General features: G+C 41.8%; 1 protein-coding gene across 1 annotated transcript in view; it reads left to right on the top strand.

Moving 5' to 3' along the window:
* The first annotated feature begins 4,409 nt into the window (after positions 1 to 4,409).
* Positions 4,410 to 22,294, top strand: part of grik3 (glutamate ionotropic receptor kainate type subunit 3) — a 58,136-nt gene continuing 40,251 nt past the window's right edge. The window contains exons 1-7 of the mRNA XM_065010309.1: positions 4,410 to 4,609; positions 4,928 to 5,109; positions 8,340 to 8,393; positions 11,693 to 11,863; positions 12,834 to 12,977; positions 13,771 to 13,878; positions 16,692 to 16,805. Of these exons, the coding sequence (XP_064866381.1) occupies positions 4,483 to 4,609; positions 4,928 to 5,109; positions 8,340 to 8,393; positions 11,693 to 11,863; positions 12,834 to 12,977; positions 13,771 to 13,878; positions 16,692 to 16,805 (900 nt within the window). The 5' untranslated portion in view covers positions 4,410 to 4,482. The remainder of the gene's footprint in view (positions 4,610 to 4,927; positions 5,110 to 8,339; positions 8,394 to 11,692; positions 11,864 to 12,833; positions 12,978 to 13,770; positions 13,879 to 16,691; positions 16,806 to 22,294) is intronic.

Below are 22,294 nucleotides of genomic sequence, written 5' to 3'. Positions count from 1 at the left end.
GGTGTGCAAAGCTCTTAGAGACTTACCCAGAATGACTCACAGCTGTTATCACTGCCAAAGGGTCCTGGACTCCCTGACGGGCCACCCCCAGGTGGTGAGGGTAGGTAACATCTCCACCCCGCTGACCCGCAACACTGGGGCCCCACAACGGTGCATTCTCAGCCCTCCCCTGTACTCCCTGTTCACCCATGACTGCGTGGTCATGCACGCCTCCAACTCAATCATCAAGTTTGCAGATGACACTACAGTGGTAGGCTTGATTTACAACAACGACGAGACGGCCTACAGGGAGGAGGTGAGGGCCCTCGGAGTGTGGTGTCAGGAAAATAACCTCACACTCAATGTCAACAAAACAAAGGAGATGATTGTGGACTTCAGTTAACAGCAGAAGGAGCAGCCTCCTATCCACATCGACGGGACAGTAGTGGAGAAGGTGGAAAGTTTTAAGTTCCTCGGCGTACACATCACAGACAAACTGAAATGGTCCACTCACACAGACAGCATGGTGAAGAAGGCGCAGCAGAGCCTCTTCAACCTCAGAAGGCTGAAGAAATTCGGCTTGTCACCAAAAACACTCAAACTTTTACAGATGCACAATCGAGAGCATCCTGTCGGGCTGTATCACCGCCTGATACGGCAACTGCTCCGCCCACAACCGTAAGGCTCTCCAGAGGGTAGTGAGGTCTGCACAACGCATCACAGGGTCAAACTACCTGCCCTCCAGGACACCTACACCACCCGATGTCACAGGAAGGCCATAAAGATCATCAAGGGCAACAACCACCCCGCTATCATCCAGAAGGCGAGGTCAGTACAGGTGCATCAAAGCGGGGACCGAGAGACTGAAAAACCCAAGGCCATCAGACTGTTAAACAGCCATTACTAACATTGAGTGGCTGCTGCCAACATACTGACTCATCTCTAGCCACGTTAATAATGAAAAATGTATGTAATAAATGTATCACTAGCAACTTTAAATAACGCCACTTTAATAATGTTTACATATCCTACATTTCTCATCTCATATGTATATAATGTACTCTATAGCATCTATGGCGTTCGGCCATCGCTCATCCATATTTTTATGTACATATTCTTATTCATTCCTTTACACTTGTGTGTATAAGGTAATGTTGTGAAATTGTTAGGTTAGATTACTTGTTAGATATTACTGCATGGACGGAACTACATTTAACATTTAAGTCATTTAGCAGACGCTCTTATCCAGAGCGACTTACAAACTAGAAGCAAAAGCATTTTGCTACACTTGCATTAACATCTGCTAACCATGTGTATGTGACAAATACAATGTGATTTGACTTGAGGTTATTCTAACATTTATTCATCCAGGGTGTTGAATACTTATCTAATCATGATATAGTAGTGGTTTATTTTCCAATAATATTGATTTTGTTTTCCCCACTTTGTAACGCAACAACGTGAAAAACAACAAGGGGTGTGAATACTTTCTGAAGGCACTGTAGCAGCAGAGGTCTGTGATTCCGTTGACCACTGGCAGTGGCTTGTTGGGAGGTATCAGTAGGTGCTGATTCTCCAGGGAAAACACTGAGATATGGATGGGAAGGTGTATCAATAAGAGCCAAGTTTTTGGTCAGTTTTTGTTCTGCCTTATTTTGAGACATTTGAAGTCAGAAGTTGACATACACTCAGGTTTTTCAACCACTCCACAAATTTCTTGTTAACAAACTATAGTTTTGGCAAGTCGTTTAGGACATCTACACAATGACACAAGTCATTTTTTCCCACAATTTTTAAAAGACAGATTATTTCACTTATAATTCCCTGTATCACAATTCCAGTGGGGCAGAAGCTTCTGATAGGCTAATTGACATCATTTGAGTCAATTGGAGGTGTACCTGTGGATATATTTCAAGGCCTACCTTCAAACTCAGTGCCTCTTTGCTTGACATAATGGGAAAATCAGAAGAAATCAGCCAAGACCTCAGAAAACAAATTGTCGACCTCCACAAATCCGGTTCATCCTTGGGAGCAATTTCCAAATGGCTGAAGGTGCCATGTTCATCTATACAAACAATAGTATGGAAGTATAAACACCATGGGACCACGCAGCCATCATACCGCTCAGGGAGGAGATGCGTTCTTTCTCCTAGAGATGAATGTACTTTGGTGTGAAAAGTGCAAATAAATCCCAGAACAACATCAAAGGACCTTGTGAAGATGCTGGAGGAAACGGGTACAAAAGTATCTATATCCACAGTAAATTGAGTCCTATATCGACATAACCTGAAAGGCTGCTCAGCAAGGAAGATGCCATTGCTCCAAAACCGCCATTAAAAAAGCCAAACCATGGTTTGCAACTGCACATGGGGACATAGATCGTACTTTTTGGAGAAATTATCTGGTCTGATGAAACAAAAATAGAACTGTTTGGCCATAATGACCATCGTTATGTTTGGAGGAAAAAGGGGGAGGCTTGCAAGCCGAAGAACACCATCCCAACCCTGAAGCACTGGGGGTGGCAGAATCATGTTGTGGGGTTGCTTTGCTGCAGGAGGGACTGGTGCACTTCACAAAATAGATGGCATCACGAGGTAGGAAAATAATGTGGATATATTGAAGCAACATCTCAGGACATCAGTTAAAGCTTGGTCGTAAATGAGTCTTCCAAATGGACAATGACCCCAAGACTACTTACAAAGTTGTGGCAAAATGGCTTAAGGACAACAAAGTCAAGGTATTAGAGTGGCAATCACAAAGCCCTGACCTCAATCCTATAGAAAATGGGTGGGCAGAACTGAAAAAGTGTGTGCGAGCAAAGAGGCCTACAAAGCTGACTCAGTTACACCAGCTCTGTCAGGAGGATTGGGCCAAAATTCACTTATTGGGGAAACTTGTGGAAGGCTACCCGAAACATTTAACACAAGTTAAACAATTTAAAGGCAATACTACCAAATACTAATTGAGTGTATGTAAACTTCTGACCAACTTGTAATGTGATGAAAGAACTAAAAGCTGAATTAAATCATTTCTACTATTATTCTGACATTTCACATTCTTAAAATAAAGTGGTGATCCTAACTGACCAAAAACAGGGCATTTTTACTAGGATTAAATGTCAGAAATTGTGAAAAACTGAATTTAAATGTTTTTGGCTGAGGTGTTTGTAAACTTCCAACTTCAACTGTACATGCACACTCATGTTGTTTATGTTTCGAGATGTACTCTAATTGGTGTTCTTAAATAAAAAGAAGAAAAAGTTGATCGTATTTAGTTTGATAATTTTTTTACACATAAACTTATGCTCTTCATATCTAACTGATACAATACGGCAATACCAAGGGCCCTAAATACAACATGCTCAATTTAGTGATAGTAATAGTGAATTCATTCAACATTTTCTATTATACCTGAGTAGTCTAGTACCTACTCCAAGTTATCTGATCCACCTTTGTTTTAAAGTGAACTAAAAGGACAATGGAGTAGAGGAGAAGCTGAGCTCCTGTTCTTTTGGAGCCTTTCCACTCTCCTCACTCTCTTCCATTACTGCAGCAGATATCAAAGCTGCTGTTGGTATTCACAGCATTCCCTGAAATGGAGTGTGGCTTTCTGTCTGTTTACAGAGCAAATCTAATGTCGGCTCTAATGTACACAATCTAGTCCACTGCCAGTGTTTAGTGCAAAACCCCTTAAGAATTTTGGCAGTTGTTTCAGACAACTGTGTTCCAGACCAGTTGGCCTTGAGCTAATGTGACTGTCTCCTTTTTCTCAGGGGGGATTTTCGAACAAACAGAGGGACCAGTGCCGCTTGTCAGCCCAGAGGAGCTTGCCTTTAAATTTGCAGTGAACAACATCAACAGAAACAGGACTTTATTGCCCAACACGACGTTAACGTACGACATACAGAGGATTAATATCTACGACAGTTTTGAAGCGTCGAGAAAAGGTGAGTGACATGCACTTTGTTTGCCCAGGGATTACGGCCAATGGCCACGCTGTGGAATGGATGGAAGCAAGGCCATTGGACGACAGCAGACCATAACAAATCTACCTAAAGGTTTATTACAGGTCTTTATGGCAAGGGGTTTCATTAGTTTAACTCATAGTGCATTATTATATACTTGGCTGTTTTAGATTTTTAATAGTGGGATTTTGTTTGATGTTAGTTCATTAACTGCACTCTGAAACCAGGATTTATTCTAGTAGACATATAAGTCTACAAGCATTTTTTTTTGTCGTGACAAAATTATCCATATAGATTTTTTGTTGTTGATAATTCACCAAATACATTTTTCATCTCACTTGTTGAACGTCATGACATGATATGGTGTCTTTCCTAGAGTTAACTCTCTCTCTGTTCTTGCCATTCTAGCCTGTGACCAACTGTCTTTAGGTGTCGTGGCAATATTTGGGCCGTCACATAGCTCGTCCTCAAACGCCGTCCAGTCCATCTGCAATGCGTTGGAAGTACCACACATCCAGGTGCGATGGAAACATCACCCTATGGACAACAGGGACACATTTTACGCCAACCTGTACCCCGATTACTCTTCTCTCAGCTACGGCATCTTGGATTTGGTGCAGTTCCTGAAGTGGAAAACAGCCACAGTCGTATATGATGACAGTACAGGTGGGAGTATGACGTTTTCTAACTAATGGGGGGTGAGTTTCTCGAAAGCTTCGTACTACTGAGATCAGCTTAAGTCCAATCGTAGCGATACAAAGCTTTCCGGAAACTTAGGATTTGTAATACTCTACAGTATATACTTTTGAATGGTGATACTTTTGTCTGATAAATGTGATATGTGTAACATCAACCACCAAACAACTAAATGACACTTTACAAGAAGCAAAATATTAATTTAGTTAATTGTTCTTGATATGTGTGTGTTGACAGTTGAATGATGTTGTGCGTGGCTGTTAGCTTTCTGATGTTTGTTTCCTAAAGGTCTTATTAGACTACAGGAACTGATAATGGCCCCCTCCAGGTATAACATCAGGCTAAAAATTCGCCAGCTCCCTCTTGACGGTGAGGACACCAGGCCTCTCCTCAAGGAGATGAAGAGAGGACGGGAGTTTCGCATTATTTTCGATTGCAGCCACGAAATGGCTGCACAGATCCTTAAGCAGGTGAGAGCCTCACTGGCACTGTTCAGAGCTGACATAATTTAACTGATCGAAGCTATAGATAATATCAAATTCATATTCTGCGTTGACATACATTCTGGAATTGGGCTTATTATAAAGCGGTAATATTGTTTTAGGAAAAAATGGTTCTGCTTTTTTGGAAAACGGTATTGTAAGTGTCAGAATTGAGTTATGTAAATCTGTTTTTCAAAGTAAATATGATGTGTTTTTCTGTGCTTATTTTGGTTGCCATGATATGTATTGCCTTTTACACCACAGATGAAATGCTGTTATTTGATGCTCTAACTCAGACACCAGGAACACTTTGTTGATTTTAATATTGATATTGAAGCCCATACTGTGGTTTCTGATGAAAATTGCTGAACTTGGCTCATGTCTCTTCCACTGTAATCTGCATACAGTGGTTACAGATGCATATCAGACCAATAAACTGCAAAATATAGACCATCACAGATTTACAGCATGTGGTGAGGAGACATGTCTTCTTGAGGCAATGAATGGCTTTCTAAGAACGTAATACAAATGCATTTTGACATAAGTAGTTCCGTTTACATTTGATTTTGTAAAAATGTGTTGATGGTTGAAACAAAATAATATATTTAAAAGATTGCTGGCCTTATGCCTTACCCCTTCTGTTAGATATGACTCTTCTGAGGACGAAGAGATATTCAGCAACTCTTAGTAGGATAATGGAGGTTGCATCAAAAATGTATCTTGTATTTATAAAGTCCTCTTTAAAAATAGACATGTATAACACTAATACTTCTGCAGTACCCTACGTTTGAACTTTGATATGGAGTTTGCTGATAGTCCCTGGCCTCCCCACAATGCCCTGCTCTCTACCTGTCTGTCTGCACTCTGCTGCCTGTCTGGTGTTCTCACCTAAAACAACCTCCCCTCGTCAGTTCATATCCCCCCCTCCAGGTGTAGAGAAAATAAATGGAAAACATGGCAGGACCAGACCTTCTGTCTGGACCTATCCCAGAGCTATATCCCAGGTGTCTCTTAAAAAGCGCTGACCCCTTTAGCGACGGTTCCATCCTGGTAGTACTTTTTGTCACGTTTCTTTAAGTGGCTCGGCCACCGGGGGAAAGAGAGACAGATGGAGGCCAATGAAATGAGGTTGATGAGGATGTAGTAGAGTCAGGTGAGGGACCCAAAACACACAGATTTTAATGTGACTTTGAAATTGCAGGTTATATACAGTGGGGCAAAAAGGTATTTAGTCAGCCACCAATTGTGCAAGTTCTCCCACTTAAAAAGATGAGAGAGGCCTGTAATTTTCATCATAGGTACACTTAAACTAGGACAGACAAAATGAGAAAACAAAAATCCAGAAAATCACATTGTAGGATTTTTTATGAATTTGCAAATTATGGTGGAAAATAAGTATTTGGTCACCTACAAACAAGCACGATTTCTGGCTCTCACAGACCTGTAACTTCTTCTTTAAGAGGCTCCTCTGTCCTCCACTCGTTACCTGTATTAATGGCACCTGTTTGAACTTGTTATCAGTATAAAATACACCTGTCCACAACCTCAAGCAGTCACACTCCAAACTCCACTATGGCCAAGACCAAAGAGCTGTCAAAGAACACCAGAAACAAAATTATAGACCTGCACCAGGCTGGGAAGACTGAATCTGCAAAAGGTAAGCAGCTTGGTTTGAAGAAATCAACTGTGGGAGCAATTATTAGGAAATGGAAGACATACAAGACCACTGATAATCTCCCTCGATCTGGGGCTCCACACAAGATCTCACCCCGTGGGGTCAAAATGATCACAAGAACGGTGAGCAAAAATCCCAGAACCACACAGGGGGACCTAGTGAATGACCTGAAGAGAGCTGGGACCAAAGTAACAAAGCCTACCATCAGCAAGGGCATTGAAGATGAAACATGGCTGGGTCTTTCAGCATGACAATGATCCCAAACACACAGCCCGGGCAACGAAGGATTGGCTTCGTAAGAAGCATTTCAAGGTCCTGGAGTGACCTAGCCAGTCTCCAGATCTCAACCCCATAGAAAATCTTTGGAGGGAGTTGACAGTCCATGTTGCCCAGCAACAGCCCCAAAACATCACTGCTCTAGAGGAGATCTGCATGGAGGAATGGGCCAAAATACCAGCAACAGTGTGTGAAAACCTTGTGAAGACTTACAGAAAACGTTTGACCTCTGTCAGGGTATATAACAAAGTATTGAGATAAACTTTTGTTATTGACCAAATACTTATTTTCCACCAAATAAATTCATTAAAAATCCTACAATGTGATTTTCTGGATTTTTTTTCTCATTTTGTCTGTCATAGTTGAAGTGTACCTATGATGAAAATTACAGGTCTCTCTCATCTTTTTAAGTGGGAGAACTTGCACAATTGGTGGCTGTCTAAATACTATTTTGCCCCACTGTATAAAAAATCATACGCTCTATTCCCAGCCATTTAATTAAAATTACATTTGGGCGCTATACTTTCCATATGCAGGTATTCATCCAACAATAGCGGAGATCCTATATCAAAAAATTGTCATGCGTTGGAAATAATTTCCCCTTCTGACATCTTATAGTATTGATAGTGTCATTCATTTTCTTTGTAGTCGGTAGGTGCGGTAAATGGAGAAGAGACTTCCACTTCCAAAAAACACAGCAACTTATTTGCATAACCTTGGGTATTTTTCACAACAGATGGTACAATTAAACAGGAAATACTGCCGCCATGGGAACGTAGAAGATTTGAATGTAGATTGAGTGAAACAAGTGGTGGTTATGATGAGGGGGATGGTGAAATAGGAGGAACAGATTACTGCTCACTTCTTTGATTGAAGGCCTCCTTTCTCCAGGGAAGGAGTCACGTGATCAGAACAATTGCAAACCCTTTAAATGCATGGTGTCGAAAAAGCCCTCAGGCAGCTAGAATCACAACTTGCTTTTACTTTATTATCCAAGGGTCACATGTGGCGCCATAATTTCAACAAAAACAGCATCACGAACTTGGCAACGACGACACACAGCGATGGTCAATACACTCATTAAGACCTGTGGCTTTTCTCCCATTGCTCCTGAACAGCTTCAATGGCGTTCGCCGTTTGCTTGCCAATGTTTGTTTTGACTGTGGATATTGATTGCAAATTACCCCAGCGTGACACAGTGACCTTCTTCATTGTCTTGTCTCTCCATTCCTCTCCTCCTCATCTCTCCCTCTCTCTCCCCCTACAGGCCCAGACAATGGGAATGATGACAGAATACTACCACTACATCTTCACCACTCTGGTAATTTACAATGCTTGCTAATGCAAATCGAGTCAAATTTTCCCCCCCATCTCCCCACCATTAGATTGTTTTGATGAATGCCGCTTAATTGCCGATGGGGGTTTGGATCCGGTACACAATACCAATTTTGTTTGACTTCCTGGAGGCGTAATGGAGTCTTCAATAATCTGCCACCTGTAAACACTTCTATCGCTGTTAAAGTCAACAGAAGTCTTTCAAAAGGTAGCACAAAGGCAACAGATTGGAAGTAGATGATGGATTTATTTAACTAGGCAAGTCATGTTAAGAACAAATTGTTATTTTCAATGACGGCCTAGGAACAGTGGGTTAACTGCCTGTTCAGGCGTAGAACGACAGATTTGTACCTTGTCAGTTCGGGGATTTGAACTTAAAACCTTCCGGTTACTAGTCCAACGCTCTAACCACTAGGCTGCCCTGCCGCCCCAAAATTGAACCTATTGAATGAATACTAACACGTTAGTGTTTTGATTGTAGAACATGCACAAGCATTTTTCAGTTAGTGCAGCCTTGTCCTTTCCACCCTTTTGAGTGCTGTAGTCTAATGGCCCCTTTTAGCTAGATGTCCTTTTGTTCAAAATAAGCACAGGTGTTTACCTTTTTTTTTTTTAAGATTTGAGTCACACCACAATTCGAGTAAGACTTTGGCTCAGGACATTTTCATCAAGGGTTATACTGTATATGCACATCCTGTGTCCTTTCATCAACAAACTATTCCTAGTTCCACCTTGAATATCCCCTACTGCCATATTGAATTTGGAGGACGTCAGAAACACTAACTCACAATACCGAAACACATTACCAGGAGACGACAACCTCCCTCGGGTGTGTTATTGGGTCCTGTGCCCAGTCTGTTCACTGCTCCCAGCAGAGTACAAGGCTGGGCAGCACAGATTGAATCTTTCTGTCTGGTGACAAAAGGACAGGGCAGGATTAATACAGTGGTCCCCATGGTGATGGTGCTGTATGTGTTCCTATTGGGCAGAACTCTCTCTCTCTTTCGCTATCTGTCTCTATCTCTCTCGCACACACTCACATGCTCGCAAACACGCACTCACACTGGGGATCAGGAGGATGGGGGCTAGACAGGCCCTAGCATGATGGACTTGGCCAGTCTGTTTTGGTAAGACAATATGACATACAGGGCTGGGTGTGATGCGTGTCATCTTTCATGCTCGGCAGCATGGCAACGACATCGTTCTGCCATGCGTCGTCATTTTTGTAGGCCTATCCCAACAAGCGTTTTAATAGTACCCAAGGCTGTCTCTGTCACACTGTGTACGTCTCAACCAAGTGTGAGAAGAACTGGTTGAGTTATTGACGGTCGAGTACTTCAAATATGATATAAAATATACAGACATGCATTTTAGCTTAGTATCTATTATAAATAACAGCTGCCTGACTTGAGTGCTGCACTGCAGCTACTGTACATAACATTTCTCAAAACATAGGATTTCGGGGTGGCAGGTAGCCTAGTGGTTAGAGCTTTGGGCCAGTAACCAGAAGGTTTCTGGATCAAATCCCCGAGCTGATGAGGTAGTTAACCCACTGTCTTCATTGTAAATAACAATTTGTTCTTAAATGACTTGCTGGGTAAAATAAAAAAGCAATCATGCCATTTCAAAGATTCTACCTGAAATGATGAATACATATAGGGCAACAATGTTCCCCTTGATAATGTTCATGTTTATCATCCTGGGGACACCAAATTATTAGAGCGTGAACAGGTAATACCAGAATGGTAGTAGGGTAATATAGCAGCAGCCTTGTCCTCTGAATTGAGGCTGTCATAGCTTCAGCCCTTTACACCCTACAGGGTTATCTCCAATAATCTGTGCTGAGAACCTTCCTTTACTTCCTGTTTTAGTGTATTGTCAGTGATATGGAGCATTCTGAAGGTACAGAGGCACTGTATGTGTGGTACTGTGTATAGTCTAATGTTGATTGACAACTGTAGTTTTCAGAATTTCAGACTTTTCCCAGTCAAGTAACTGAATTCAAAGATTAATGCAACTCTCATAAATGTTGCACGTTTAGTTCGAATCCATTACCTGCTGGTATTTTATAGGGTATTTTATACTTCGCAACAGTTGACATTGCCCTCAACAACTCACAATCTTCTAATGGCTGTTTGAATGTGTGCCTGAGTTAGAAGATAATTTACATCACAACTTCTTGTCAGAACATTCTTTTTAAGGAACTTGTATGTTTCGCAATAAACCTGGTGCACATACCCTGAAGAAAATGTTTTCCCACAAATGGTATTTAGTACAACAGGGACTTTTTTTTGATCCTCCATGGTAATACATTTAGTGCCATATGAATCCTACTGCTTGAAGAGAGAGAAAAAATACATTTTTTCTGTATCTGGAGGCAAGCGGTCTTCAGCGTGTGTCTTACACGCTCCCGTTCCCCCAGCACTAACCCCACAGGGTGCTAATGAAATATCTATTATGTTCCTGCAAATGTCTTTTCCGAGGCCCCGTGGCACATTCCAACACGATATGTGTCGACATGTGACTTCACACTTGAGCCGGGATGGCTGCCCTAGAAATTACAGTTGCTCAGAGAAATCTGTGTTTGCTTACGGGTTGCGGAGGGACTGTAGCAGCTGCATTATTAATTGGATCCAGCAGATGAAGTGGTTCCCCTTTCAGGCGATGAATGTCGTCTGCCTCATTTAGTCAGGGAATATTTAGGATTAGCCACAGCGGCAGAACACAAAGTAAATGGTCATGCCTTCAGGTTTTACTTCTGCACAACAACCAGCTAACACAAACCTTAGAGACATAATAAAAGTATCAAAGCACAGTTTTACCTGGTCCCTCTGTATCATGGTAATTCGCATTAAAGGGTTTCGTTCATACTTGCAGTTGGGGTTGTGTATAGTCATGAAGGTTCAGGTTGAATTACATTGGAGGAAGCCAATTTGTAATGCCATGTTAAGGTCAACCTTTTGACATGGTTTCCCATCTAGTAGTTTAAGTGAACCTACCTACCATACCAAAATGCCTCTGTGAATGAGACTTAGTGAATGGTTTTAACCACACTGAGTGAGACTGACAACGCCTTGTGTTTGGTTTCATTGACTGAGGCACACACTACACTCAAAACACCAGACCCTTATCCTCCAGACGGCTCAAAGCTCAGTCCTATATTTCACTTCAATCTCCCATTTATTATCCTCTCTTCTCTAGCAGTAACAATGAGGCCCCAATCCCAGCCGTCCAAAGCTGAACAAGATCATCTACTCTTTGTTTCATCCCTCTCTCTTTCTGAAGGACCTCATGGCTATCGACCTGGAGCCCTACCGTTTCTGTGGCGTCAACATGACCGGCTTCCGCATCCTCAACGTGGACAACCCTCAGGTGGCGTCCATCGTTGAGAAGTGGTCCCAAGAGAGGCAGATACCTCCCAAGCCCGACTCGGGTCTCCTGGAAGGGATCATGACGGTATGCTTTTGGTCTTCTGTTGTGGAACTCTGAGGCTGATAGTATGCGAAAATCAGCATGAAAGACATCATATTGATATCTATATACCGTGTGTCTTTCACCAGCCCTGCTCTCAACATGTTATGTCATTAACAACATTTCGGAAGAACATGCATAGAACATTATAGTCCAATCTGTCGTATTACCACTATATTACCACTTAGTAACAGTATTACCACTATTACTACTACTGCTATGTACCACCAATGATGCTAATAATAATGATAATGGTGATACTATTGGGTCGTATTATCATCATAATGTAAGATAAGAAGCGCTTGGAAGCAGGAGGGTCACAGTCTACTAAATTCTGAAGTGCTTCATTCAATGCATTCAGGGGAGTTCATAATCATTCTCAAATCCCATCACAATGGTCTAAATCCAATAATCACAAATCCCATCCCTGATATTCCAATAAAGCATCCTTTTACGCTCTAACTTAATAAGCGAGCGTCGCTAATGGGAGATAAAGAGTTATACATGCGCGTGGTACATTCAACATTGAATATTATATTGTTGCAATCCCTCGTTGTTTGTTTATCTTGTCCTGAAATTTGACTGGGGTTCGGTTACACCCACACGGCACTCTCACAGGTCTCATTATTTCTGTATGGAGAAGGAGGGGTTTTATGGAACGGAGTGCACTCGCTCTGTGTAGTATGCACTTTTAATTGCTCCCGGAACTCCGTATGAGTTACAAACATCAAGGTAGGCTGCCTTTAATTTCGTCTTACTTGCCTGGAAAGCTTCATATCCATATTTACAAAAGGAATTGAGCTCACTTTCTCGGGCATGCTATCTGGAAAATAAGACAAATCTGAGCGCTTTGATTTAGCTTTTTCTCAAACCCTTTTGCTGCTACTGGTGCTAAGGGAGTGGACTCCCCTTGTCCACAGCCCGTCAGCTGAAATAATGTCCCCCTTTATTCCAGACAGATGCTGCTCTGACGTACGACGCGGTCCACATCGTGTCTGTCTCCTACCAGCACGCACCACAGATGACGGTCAACTCGCTGCAGTGCCACCGCCACAAGCCATGGAGGTTCGGCGGGCGCTTCATGAACTTCATCAAAGAGGTGATGCTGAGCGTTTTTGTTTTGATGTTGATGTTTGATCTGGTGCGCGGCAACCGTATTAGGATATCGTGGATGCCGTACTGTTGGTCTCTGAATCCATTTGACAAATGCAATTACATTTGGAGAGGAAAGGAACATTGTGTAATCATGGCACGGTGAATCTCTTATTCATGAATAGTGTCTCAAAGTAATGAACTACTCAAAGCTGTGTTAATGTAATCTCTCCAGCTAAATTCCCTGTATTCATAACCTATTCACAGATGGCAAACTCACAGTGAGTCATTGTGTCCTGTTTATACTGAAAAGGTAAACTGGTGCGCCCTTCTGTGCACAATAAGTGTACCGAACTACAAGCCAGAGCCCGGAGTATAAATGAGGTAAATGTGTTAGCTCTATAGCTCCATCAGTAGCTCCATCATTGCCAGAGGTAACAGACACCTCTCTGTGAGCTTGGAGAAAAAGGAGGAGGGCTCTGGTCGGGGGGGGGGCATATCAGTCGATCATAATGATGAGGAGTTATGTGTTTTTTTCTCCCTTGTGTGGAATCAAGCGAAGGAGATGGTATTTAATTAACACTGTGGTCTGGGGTAAAATGTGTCTGAGGCATTGGGACGTAAAATGTAATTAAAAAGGAAATTTAGCCGAGTGTGTGTGTGTGTGTGTGTGTGTGTGTGTGTGTGTGTGTGTGTGTATGTGTTTGTTTGTGTGTGTGCCTTTCCGCCATGGTGTTTGCATGTATTCACATGCTTTCATGAATGAGTGTTAATGTGAGGTTGTGTGTGTTTCTCTGCAGTCTCACTGGGAAGGCCTGACGGGGAGGCTGTCGTTCAACAGGACCAGTGGCCTCCGCACAGACTTTGACCTGGACATCATCAGCCTGAAAGAAGAGGGCCTGGAGAAGGTAACACACCTCATTCTGACCACAATGACTTCAACTATCAAACTAACCACACCTTAAAGAAGTATAGTGTTACGTAATAGTTCAAGTTTTCACTCAGTCTGAGGACATTGCACATGAAATGGACATGTAAAATACATGCTTATGTTGTGTAAAATCACCCTGGTGATTTTACACATACACAGGTTTATTTATGCCCTCCACGATACACTATACTCTCTTTCTCTCGTAGGACATAACATTTGTTTTGCATATCCCCTGTTAAATCGTCTAGAGTGAAAATCTGATATCCGTTCCAGTTTTCTTCTTTAATATGGAACGAATAATGCACAACGGTCTCCATTTGACAGTGCAATTTACCTCCTAACAAGGAAGCCAATTTGGCTGTTCAAAAACAAGCAGAAGTTAATGGATCATAAAGCAAATTGGATGAGGGACGACAAAGTGTTAATTGCAAGACTCTAATGGTAATTCAAGTTGTTGCCCAAAATGCTGTTTGCTAATGAGGTGTATAAACCTCACTGTTTTACCCACCAAAAGAAGTCAGAAGTTGGTAATGAAGAAGGAGAATAACTTCCTGTGTTATTTTAAAAGGCAGAGTAGCACCCTGCGGACTATAACTGCTTTGTGGTGATATGGGTTTGTCATACGTTATGGAAGCATAAACTCGAGATTAAGTGCCATTATGACTTCCTCAAGCTCTCCCATATGGCAGAGCCTGTATGAGCCTGTATAATAGCTAGGACAGCTCAGAATATCACTGCAGCTCCAGGCTGGAACAACCACAATGCGCCAAACTATTTCCGTATCTCATTCTTCTGCTGTGCTGGGTCTACTGCTGTGTTTGCACATCTCTGAGACTGACTCGTGTGCTAAAACCAGCATGAAAGACACAAAAATGATGTGTGGATAGCTGTATAGGCCTACTGTGTGTCTTTCTCCATCCCTGGTCTCAAAGCATGTTACATATCCCCCAATACTCAGTGGATATATCTGTGGAATCGGCTTTAGCTAACTGTTCGAGACTTTTTGGCCTAATCTGCCCTAATTGAATATTAGCCCGAGTTTGAGCTCATACTGGAATTAGGAGATGTTTCCAGTCAGAGTGGAAAATTCACTGACATGAATATAAAAGAGGGAGGGGAAAAAAAGGCAGAAAGCTCTCTTCTCCCTGTAGTTGCACCGGTAAATAACTTTTGAATCGCTTCATTGGCTGTGCACATTTAATGAATTGAGTTAATTGGACACAATTAGTAAGATTTTGCTGGCATGCAGAGTGGAAGACATTGATATTTTTTTTTTAAAGCAGCTCTTCTCTTCAGTTGCCTAGTCCTTTTTGAGGGGGCTGTTTCACACAAGCTGTAACTAATATGCTTTTTAAATTCGAGCATACGCTCCTCAGTGGACCAGACAGAAGGACTTTATCAGGTGTTTTTCACACTGGCTGCGATGCCGCGTGTTTGTGTACCTTTAAACGGATCCACCTCGAGTGCCAGCCAGCCCTGTGAATATTAAATGGCACTTTGGTAGTGACGCAGAAGGAGAACGAGCGGAGGATGGCGAGGAGGAGAGTAGGGAAAGCGAGTGACTGCGCAAGTCGACATGCAAAATTAGGTCGTTACCTACAGCCTACAGGACTGACTATTTTATGGTAATGATATCTTCCAGAGTCGTCACAACAGTATGGAAGGAGCTTCTCTTGCCCGGAAGGCGCTACTCGAGTGCATCTCCTTTTATTTGCTCTGATCTTTTTGTATTTATCTTCGTGAGATTACTCAGAGCAGAACTTCTCTGACAACATTATCAAGCTTTTATATTTCCATTGCCGACAACCCCATGCTGGGCTTTCTTTTCAAAATGAATTGTAGGATTTGTGTTTTGCTACATTCCTAAAGGCACAAAACTGCAAAGATAGCAGACCTGAAATAACCATATGATAATCATGCTAGGATGCTTATCTAGTTTGCAATTTTTTTATGCTCTGGTTTCTTTATGTGTTTTAACCAGCGAAAGGAGGAGATTATGAAGCCTAAATGGAAGTCTAAATGGAAGACATTAATCAAGAAATTAAATTGGATTTCTCTCCCACAATCTCTCCACGTTGCTCACACACATACTACACAGAAACTAACAACCTATCCTCTTTTCCTGCATTCAGAGAAGTGCTCCAATTACCAATTGTGTGTCTGTTATCAGAGAAGAGTTGCAAGTGGAAAGAATGTTTGTTGTAGGAGTTCGACAAGGCTGTGCTCTCTCTTCATTTCAACAATTCATAAGTTATGATATTCACAAGGTACTGGTATTTTTAGAACAAGGCCAACAGGGGGGGTGACAGGTGACAGTTTGGAGAATCTGACATCTTTTGATACTGAAAAGTTGCAGAAGACAGCACAATGTTTTTGTGTTAATCTTAGAGACTACTACTGAATTACATTGTTTAATTTCGATTACATTTGAGACAATTCAAATTTTTGCATGTTATTTATGTTCCAAACCATAACACCAGGATGAAGTGAAACATAGCATCATAATTTCATCATTCCCAACAGAACGATTTGATTTCTTAGACTTCTCTCCTAAAATGTCAATTCATTTAGAGCCTGCCTCCACATCCCACCACCACCTTCTTCTTTGCACAAACTCTCCCAATAACCTCATGGCGTATAGTGTGTCCAGAGGTGACACAGCCAATCAGCTAATGGAAATGTGTCCCGGTGGGCACTAATGCAGCAAGGTGAGCTTGTGGGAAGTCAGAGTCACGAGTTGCCGCAGTAGAGGTAAAGTCGAACTCTTACACACTTTTCATCTTCCCGCAGGTGGGGAAGTGGAGTGCTTCCGGAGGTCTCAACATCACCGAGGTCCCCAAGCGGAAAGGGTTGAACATCACAGACTCGCTGGCCAACCGTTCCCTGGTCATCACCACCATCCTGGTAGGTCAGCTGACTTTGATCAGCCCTTCGTGAAAGACGCCTTGCCCTGAAAGATGCCCTGTCTCTCTCTCTACCCTGTCTGTCTGTCTCTATCCTGCTTTTCTCTCTCTCTCTCTCTCTCTCTCTCTCTCTCTCTCTCTCCTTAAGATTTAAGCTTTTCTGCTTGACAAGCTACTCAAAACATTCCCTTAGGGGATGATACTGTATATATCAGTGTCTTATCATTCAATCTTTTACAGGGATTGGCTGAGAAACCAATTTTCCTTTGCGAGTTGCAGTGGCTTGCTAAAGTATTCACAACCTTGGCATCTTTCCTATTTTGTTGACTTACACCTGGAATTAAAATTGATTGGGGGATTGTATCATTTGATTTACACAACATGCCTACCACTTTGAAGATGCAAAATATTTTGGGGGGTGAAACAGACAAGAAGTAAGACAAAAAAAACAGAAAACTTAAGTGTGCATAACTATTCATCCCCCCAAAGTTAATACTTTGTAGAGCCACCTTTTGCAGCAATTACAGCTGAAAGTCTCTTGGGGTATGTCTATATACGCTTGGCACATCTAGCCACTGGGATTTTGGCCTAGTTCTCTGGTGTACAGCAATCTTTAAGTCATACAACAGATTCTCAATTGGATTGAGGTCTGGTCTTTGACTAGACCATTCCAAGACATGTAAATGTTTCCCCTTAAACCACTGGAGTGTTGCTTTAGCACTATGCTTAGGCCATTGTCCTGCCGGAAGGTGAACCTCTGCCCCAGTCTCAAATCTCTGGAAGACTAAAACAGGTTTCCCTCAATAATTTCCCTGTTTTTAGAGCCATCCATCATTCCTTCAATTCTGACCAGTTTCCCAGTCCCTGCCGATGAAAAACATCCCCACAGCAGGGTGGTATTTTCGGGTGATGAGAGTTGTTGGGTTTGCAGGAAGACATAGTGTTTTCCTTGATGGCAAAAAAGCTCAATTTTAGTTTTATCTGACCAGAGTACCTTATTCCATATGTTTGGGGAGTCTCCCACATGCCTTTTGGTGAACACCAAACCTTTTTGCTTATTTTTTTCTTTAAGCAATGGCTTTTTTTCTGGCCGCCCTTCCGTAATGCCCAGCACTGTGGAGTGTACAGTTTAAAGTGGTCCTACGGACAGATACTCCAATCTCCGCTGTGGAGCTTTGCAGCTCCTTCAGGGTTATCTTTGGTCTCCCTTTCAGGCCTCTCTTGGCAGGTTTGTTGTGTTGCCATATTCTTTCATTTTTTTAAATAATGTATTTAATGATTGCTTCGTGGGATGTTCAAAGATTCTGAAATTATTTTATAACCCAACCCTGATCTGTACTTCTCCACAACTTTGTCCCTGACCTGGTTAGAGAGCGCATTGTTCTTCGTGGTGTCGCTTGCTTGCCGGTGCTGCAGACTCTGGGGCCTTTCAGAACAGGTGTATATATACTGAGATCATGTGACAGATTATGGGACATAGGTGGACTTTATTGAACTAATTATGTGATTTCTGAAGGTAATTGGATGCACCAGATCTTATTTAGGGGCTTCATAGCAAAGGGGGTGAATACATATGCACGCACCACTTTTCCGTTTGACATTTTTTAGAATTAGTCATTTTTCATTTTGCATTTAATTTCACTTCGCCAATTTGAACGATTTTGTGTATGTCCATTACATGAAATCCATTTAAATTCCAGGTTGTAATGCAACAAAAAAGGATAAACACCAAGGGGGATGAACACTTTTGCAAGGCACTGTATGTACGTATAATTTACATTTGGAAAAATAACATCTCCTTTAAACAAAGTCCATGTTAGAAGGTTGAAAAAACATGTTTGGCATTGAGGCCCTCTCCGCTACCACCACTCAGACCAGGAAATGGGAGATATCTGTCAAATGAATCACAGTGAATTAATTGAACACCACCTTGAGTTTACCTCGCCAATCAGAATCCAGCTTGGATTGTCAAAGGATGTAGTGTCGATCATCATTATGTCACATTAAGATCACCATGGGGATGTGAGGCACTTTCAGTGCAAGGTGCCCATAGAGAAGAAGACAGGGAGCCACAATGGACCAGTCTATAAAATATCCACTAATTACATGTTAGGAAATAAACAGGTGTTCTCTCCCATCAGCTTTCCACATTCATTTTCAGATCCTCTATTGTCTATATATAAGCCTGTGAACTGGAAGGTTAGAGGGTCTTTGTGGAGCTATCACCGAGGTGCTGACAATGAACATCCCCACGAGCTTATTCTGGACGGACACACAATTTATCAACAATGATAAACACTCTCATTAAGTCTGGATTGGAGCGCAAGGCTGTAATTATGACCGAGTGAGGTTTAGAAGAGATATAATCAGTGCCTTCTGGTGCCAACCATGGGGAGTAGCAACTTCAATCACAAAGACAAGAAATAGAACCATAAAACAGGTGGTGTTTAAAGCTGCAGCCAAAAATATATACACAAAATAATAAGATTTAGGGTTAGTTTCTTTGAGCCAGATTAAGCCTATTCATGGACTAAAAAACATTTCCAATGGAAATTCCCAATTGGACATGGTTTTCAATCCAGGAGTAGGGTTTAGGTCCAAACCAGCCACTTGCATGGATCACCTGCATCTTTTGATAGTGTGTGATGGTTTAGGAGTCAACACTTTTAGATTGTTAAAGCACGTTGAGAATAGAGCATCAGCAGCACTAATATCAGTGTCTGTGTTTTTTTTATCCATTCTGAGCTTAATGACATTGCATCAAACTGATCTCAGCGATCCGCGAATAAGACGTCTGACAGTTTTATGGTGATATCTTCTCGCATTCTACGAAGAGATTAAGATATTTAATGCATTTCCCAGCCCTCACATTAATTGTTTTCACTCCATTGCCTGTAACTGTGTCTGCATATCTCCTATCCGTTCTCTTATGGACACCCATGCTGCGCTAGAGAGTGTGAAACTGGTTTAAACACTTTGATTTGAGTCTAAACCTTGGGGAATTTAAAAGAGTTGGGAAGGCTAGAAACAGATGGTAATGACTTTTTTCTTTCCCCCTCAACACGCAAACTTTTTGATCAAGATAATTGGACAACTTGAACAAAGTTCTCCACTAAGCTCTTGCTTTCTATCTAAATGCATTATAATCAAGTATTCCTTGGTTGTCATTTATTTAAAGGTAACGTCCTAATTGCAAATGGCCAACTAGCTACATATTAGGATTGAAACCAATGATTTACTTTACATTTATTTGTCTGTCCCTGAGATGGCATTTTGGGTGTAGAAAAGGACATCTGTTAAGTGTCAGGCTAGGATGGGTTAAACCTGTTAGACGTGTTTTGATTCTTCCACCAAGGCATTTACCATCAAGACAACACGATTTGCAACAGCATTATTTTATATACACTAATGTTCAAAAGTTTGGGGTCACTTAGAGATGTCTTTGTTGTTGAAAGAAAAACACATTTTTTTGTCCATTAAAATAACATCAAATTGATCAGAAATACAGTGTAGACATTGTTATTGTTGTAGTTGGAAACGGCAGATTTTTATGGAATATCTACATAAGCGTACAGAGGCCCATTATCAGCAACCATCACTCCTCTGTTCCAATGGCACATTGTGTTAGCTAATCCAAGTTTATCATTGTAAAAGGCTAATTGATCATTAGAAAACCCTTTTGCAATTATGTAAGCACAGCTGAAAACTGTTGTTCTGATTAAAGAAGCAATAAAACTGACAAGTTGAGTATCTGGAGCATCAGCATTTGTGGGTTCGATTACAGGTTCAAAATGGCCAGAAACTAATAACTTTTTTCTGAAACTCATCAGTCTATTCTTGTTCTGAGAAATTAAGGCTATTTCATGCGAGACATTGCCAAGAAACTGAAGATCTCGTACAACGCTGTGTCCTACTCCCTTCACAAAACAGCACAAACTGGCTCAAACCAGAATAGAAAGAGGAGTGGGAGCTACAATGTCTACACTGTATTTCTGATCAATTAGATGTTATTTTAATGGACAAAATATGTGCATTTCTTTCAAAAACAAAGACATTTCTAAGTGACCCCACACTTTTAAAGGGGAGTGTACATCACACCCTTTGTCACCATAAGCATAGCTAACCCCACCCTGTGAAGCACTCGTTTTTCCCGACCAAGTGGTAAACCCGTGTTATGACTGGTTATTTCCTCCTCTTTAACGGCTTTTCTAGCAGCTTTGTGTCACACAAAGACGTGGCCGATGAGAATACAAAAGCAGAGGTCACCATCACTGGGGAATCAATTACTCTGCTTATGAACAGACTTCGTGAATTGTATGTCTGGCTATCGGAAGCAATAAATAAATAGCCTATGAGGAAGTGGACCACCATGTCTTTAAAAAATGCACAGTGGGATATGTATGGGCCCTATTTTGCAGACAGATAGTGGGAGACACTAAATAAAGGGAAATATCGAGCCATCCGCCATCCTTTCTTTGAGAGTTTAGCCATTGTTCATGCAGGCAATAAGCATCACCTTGGTTACTCTGAGACCAGTGACGATGGAGACAACATGTCAGGCATGTTTCATTTCATTGAAGCATTCTGTTCCTAATCAAGCTTTTATTCAACCTGATATTATGAGGAGCCAGGGAGAACTTTACAGGGCAGTAAAGACCGCTGGCTCTCTGACCATAAACTGCATCGCACTGTACTATACAATGTCTACAAGGGGCAGTGGACAGGGATGTGGGAGGGGGAACGGCCAGGGAAGTTTAGCTGGCTGCAGAGACTATTTTAGAGTGCCTAGATTCACCATCTATTGTAAATCAACGAGACTTCCTATTGCATGCTGTACATTTCTCCGATTGCACAGCATCGCCGTCACTTAAATCAGTTCGATTTTCCTGTCCACACACAGTGTTTTCGGGAAGTATTCAGAACCCTTGACTTTTTTCCACATTTTGTTACATCACAGCCTTATTCTGAAATGGATTTAATGTTTTTTTTTTCCCCTCATCAATCTAAACACAATACCTCATAATGACAGAGCAACATTTATTTTCGTTAGCAATGAAAAGCTGAAATGTGACATTTGCATAAGTATTCAGATCCTTTATTCAGTACTTTGTTGAATCACCTTTGGCAGCGACTACAGCCTCGAGTCTTCTATGGTATGATGCTACAAGTTTGGCACACCTGTATTTGGAGAGTTTCTCCCATTCTTCTCTGCAGATTCTCTCAAGCTCTTTCAGGTTGGATGGTAGCAGCGCTGCACAGCTATTTTCAGGTCTCTCCAGAAATGTTTGATCGGGTTCAAGTCCGGGCTCTGGCTGGCCCACTCAAGGACATTCAGAGACTTGTCCCGAAGCCACTCCTGTGTTGTCTTGGCATTCATGCCAAAGAGTTCAATCTTGGCCAGAGAATCTTGTTTCTCATGGTCTGAGAATCTTTAGGTGCCTTTTGGCAAACTCAAGCGGGCTGTCATGTGCTTTTTACTGAGGAGTGGCT

The sequence above is a fragment of the Oncorhynchus nerka genome, linkage group LG3, assembly GCF_034236695.1.
Source record: "Oncorhynchus nerka isolate Pitt River linkage group LG3, Oner_Uvic_2.0, whole genome shotgun sequence".
NCBI lineage: Eukaryota > Metazoa > Chordata > Actinopteri > Salmoniformes > Salmonidae > Oncorhynchus > Oncorhynchus nerka.
Note: the sequence above shows the minus strand (reverse complement) of the source record. Positions and strands in the feature narration are given on the sequence as shown.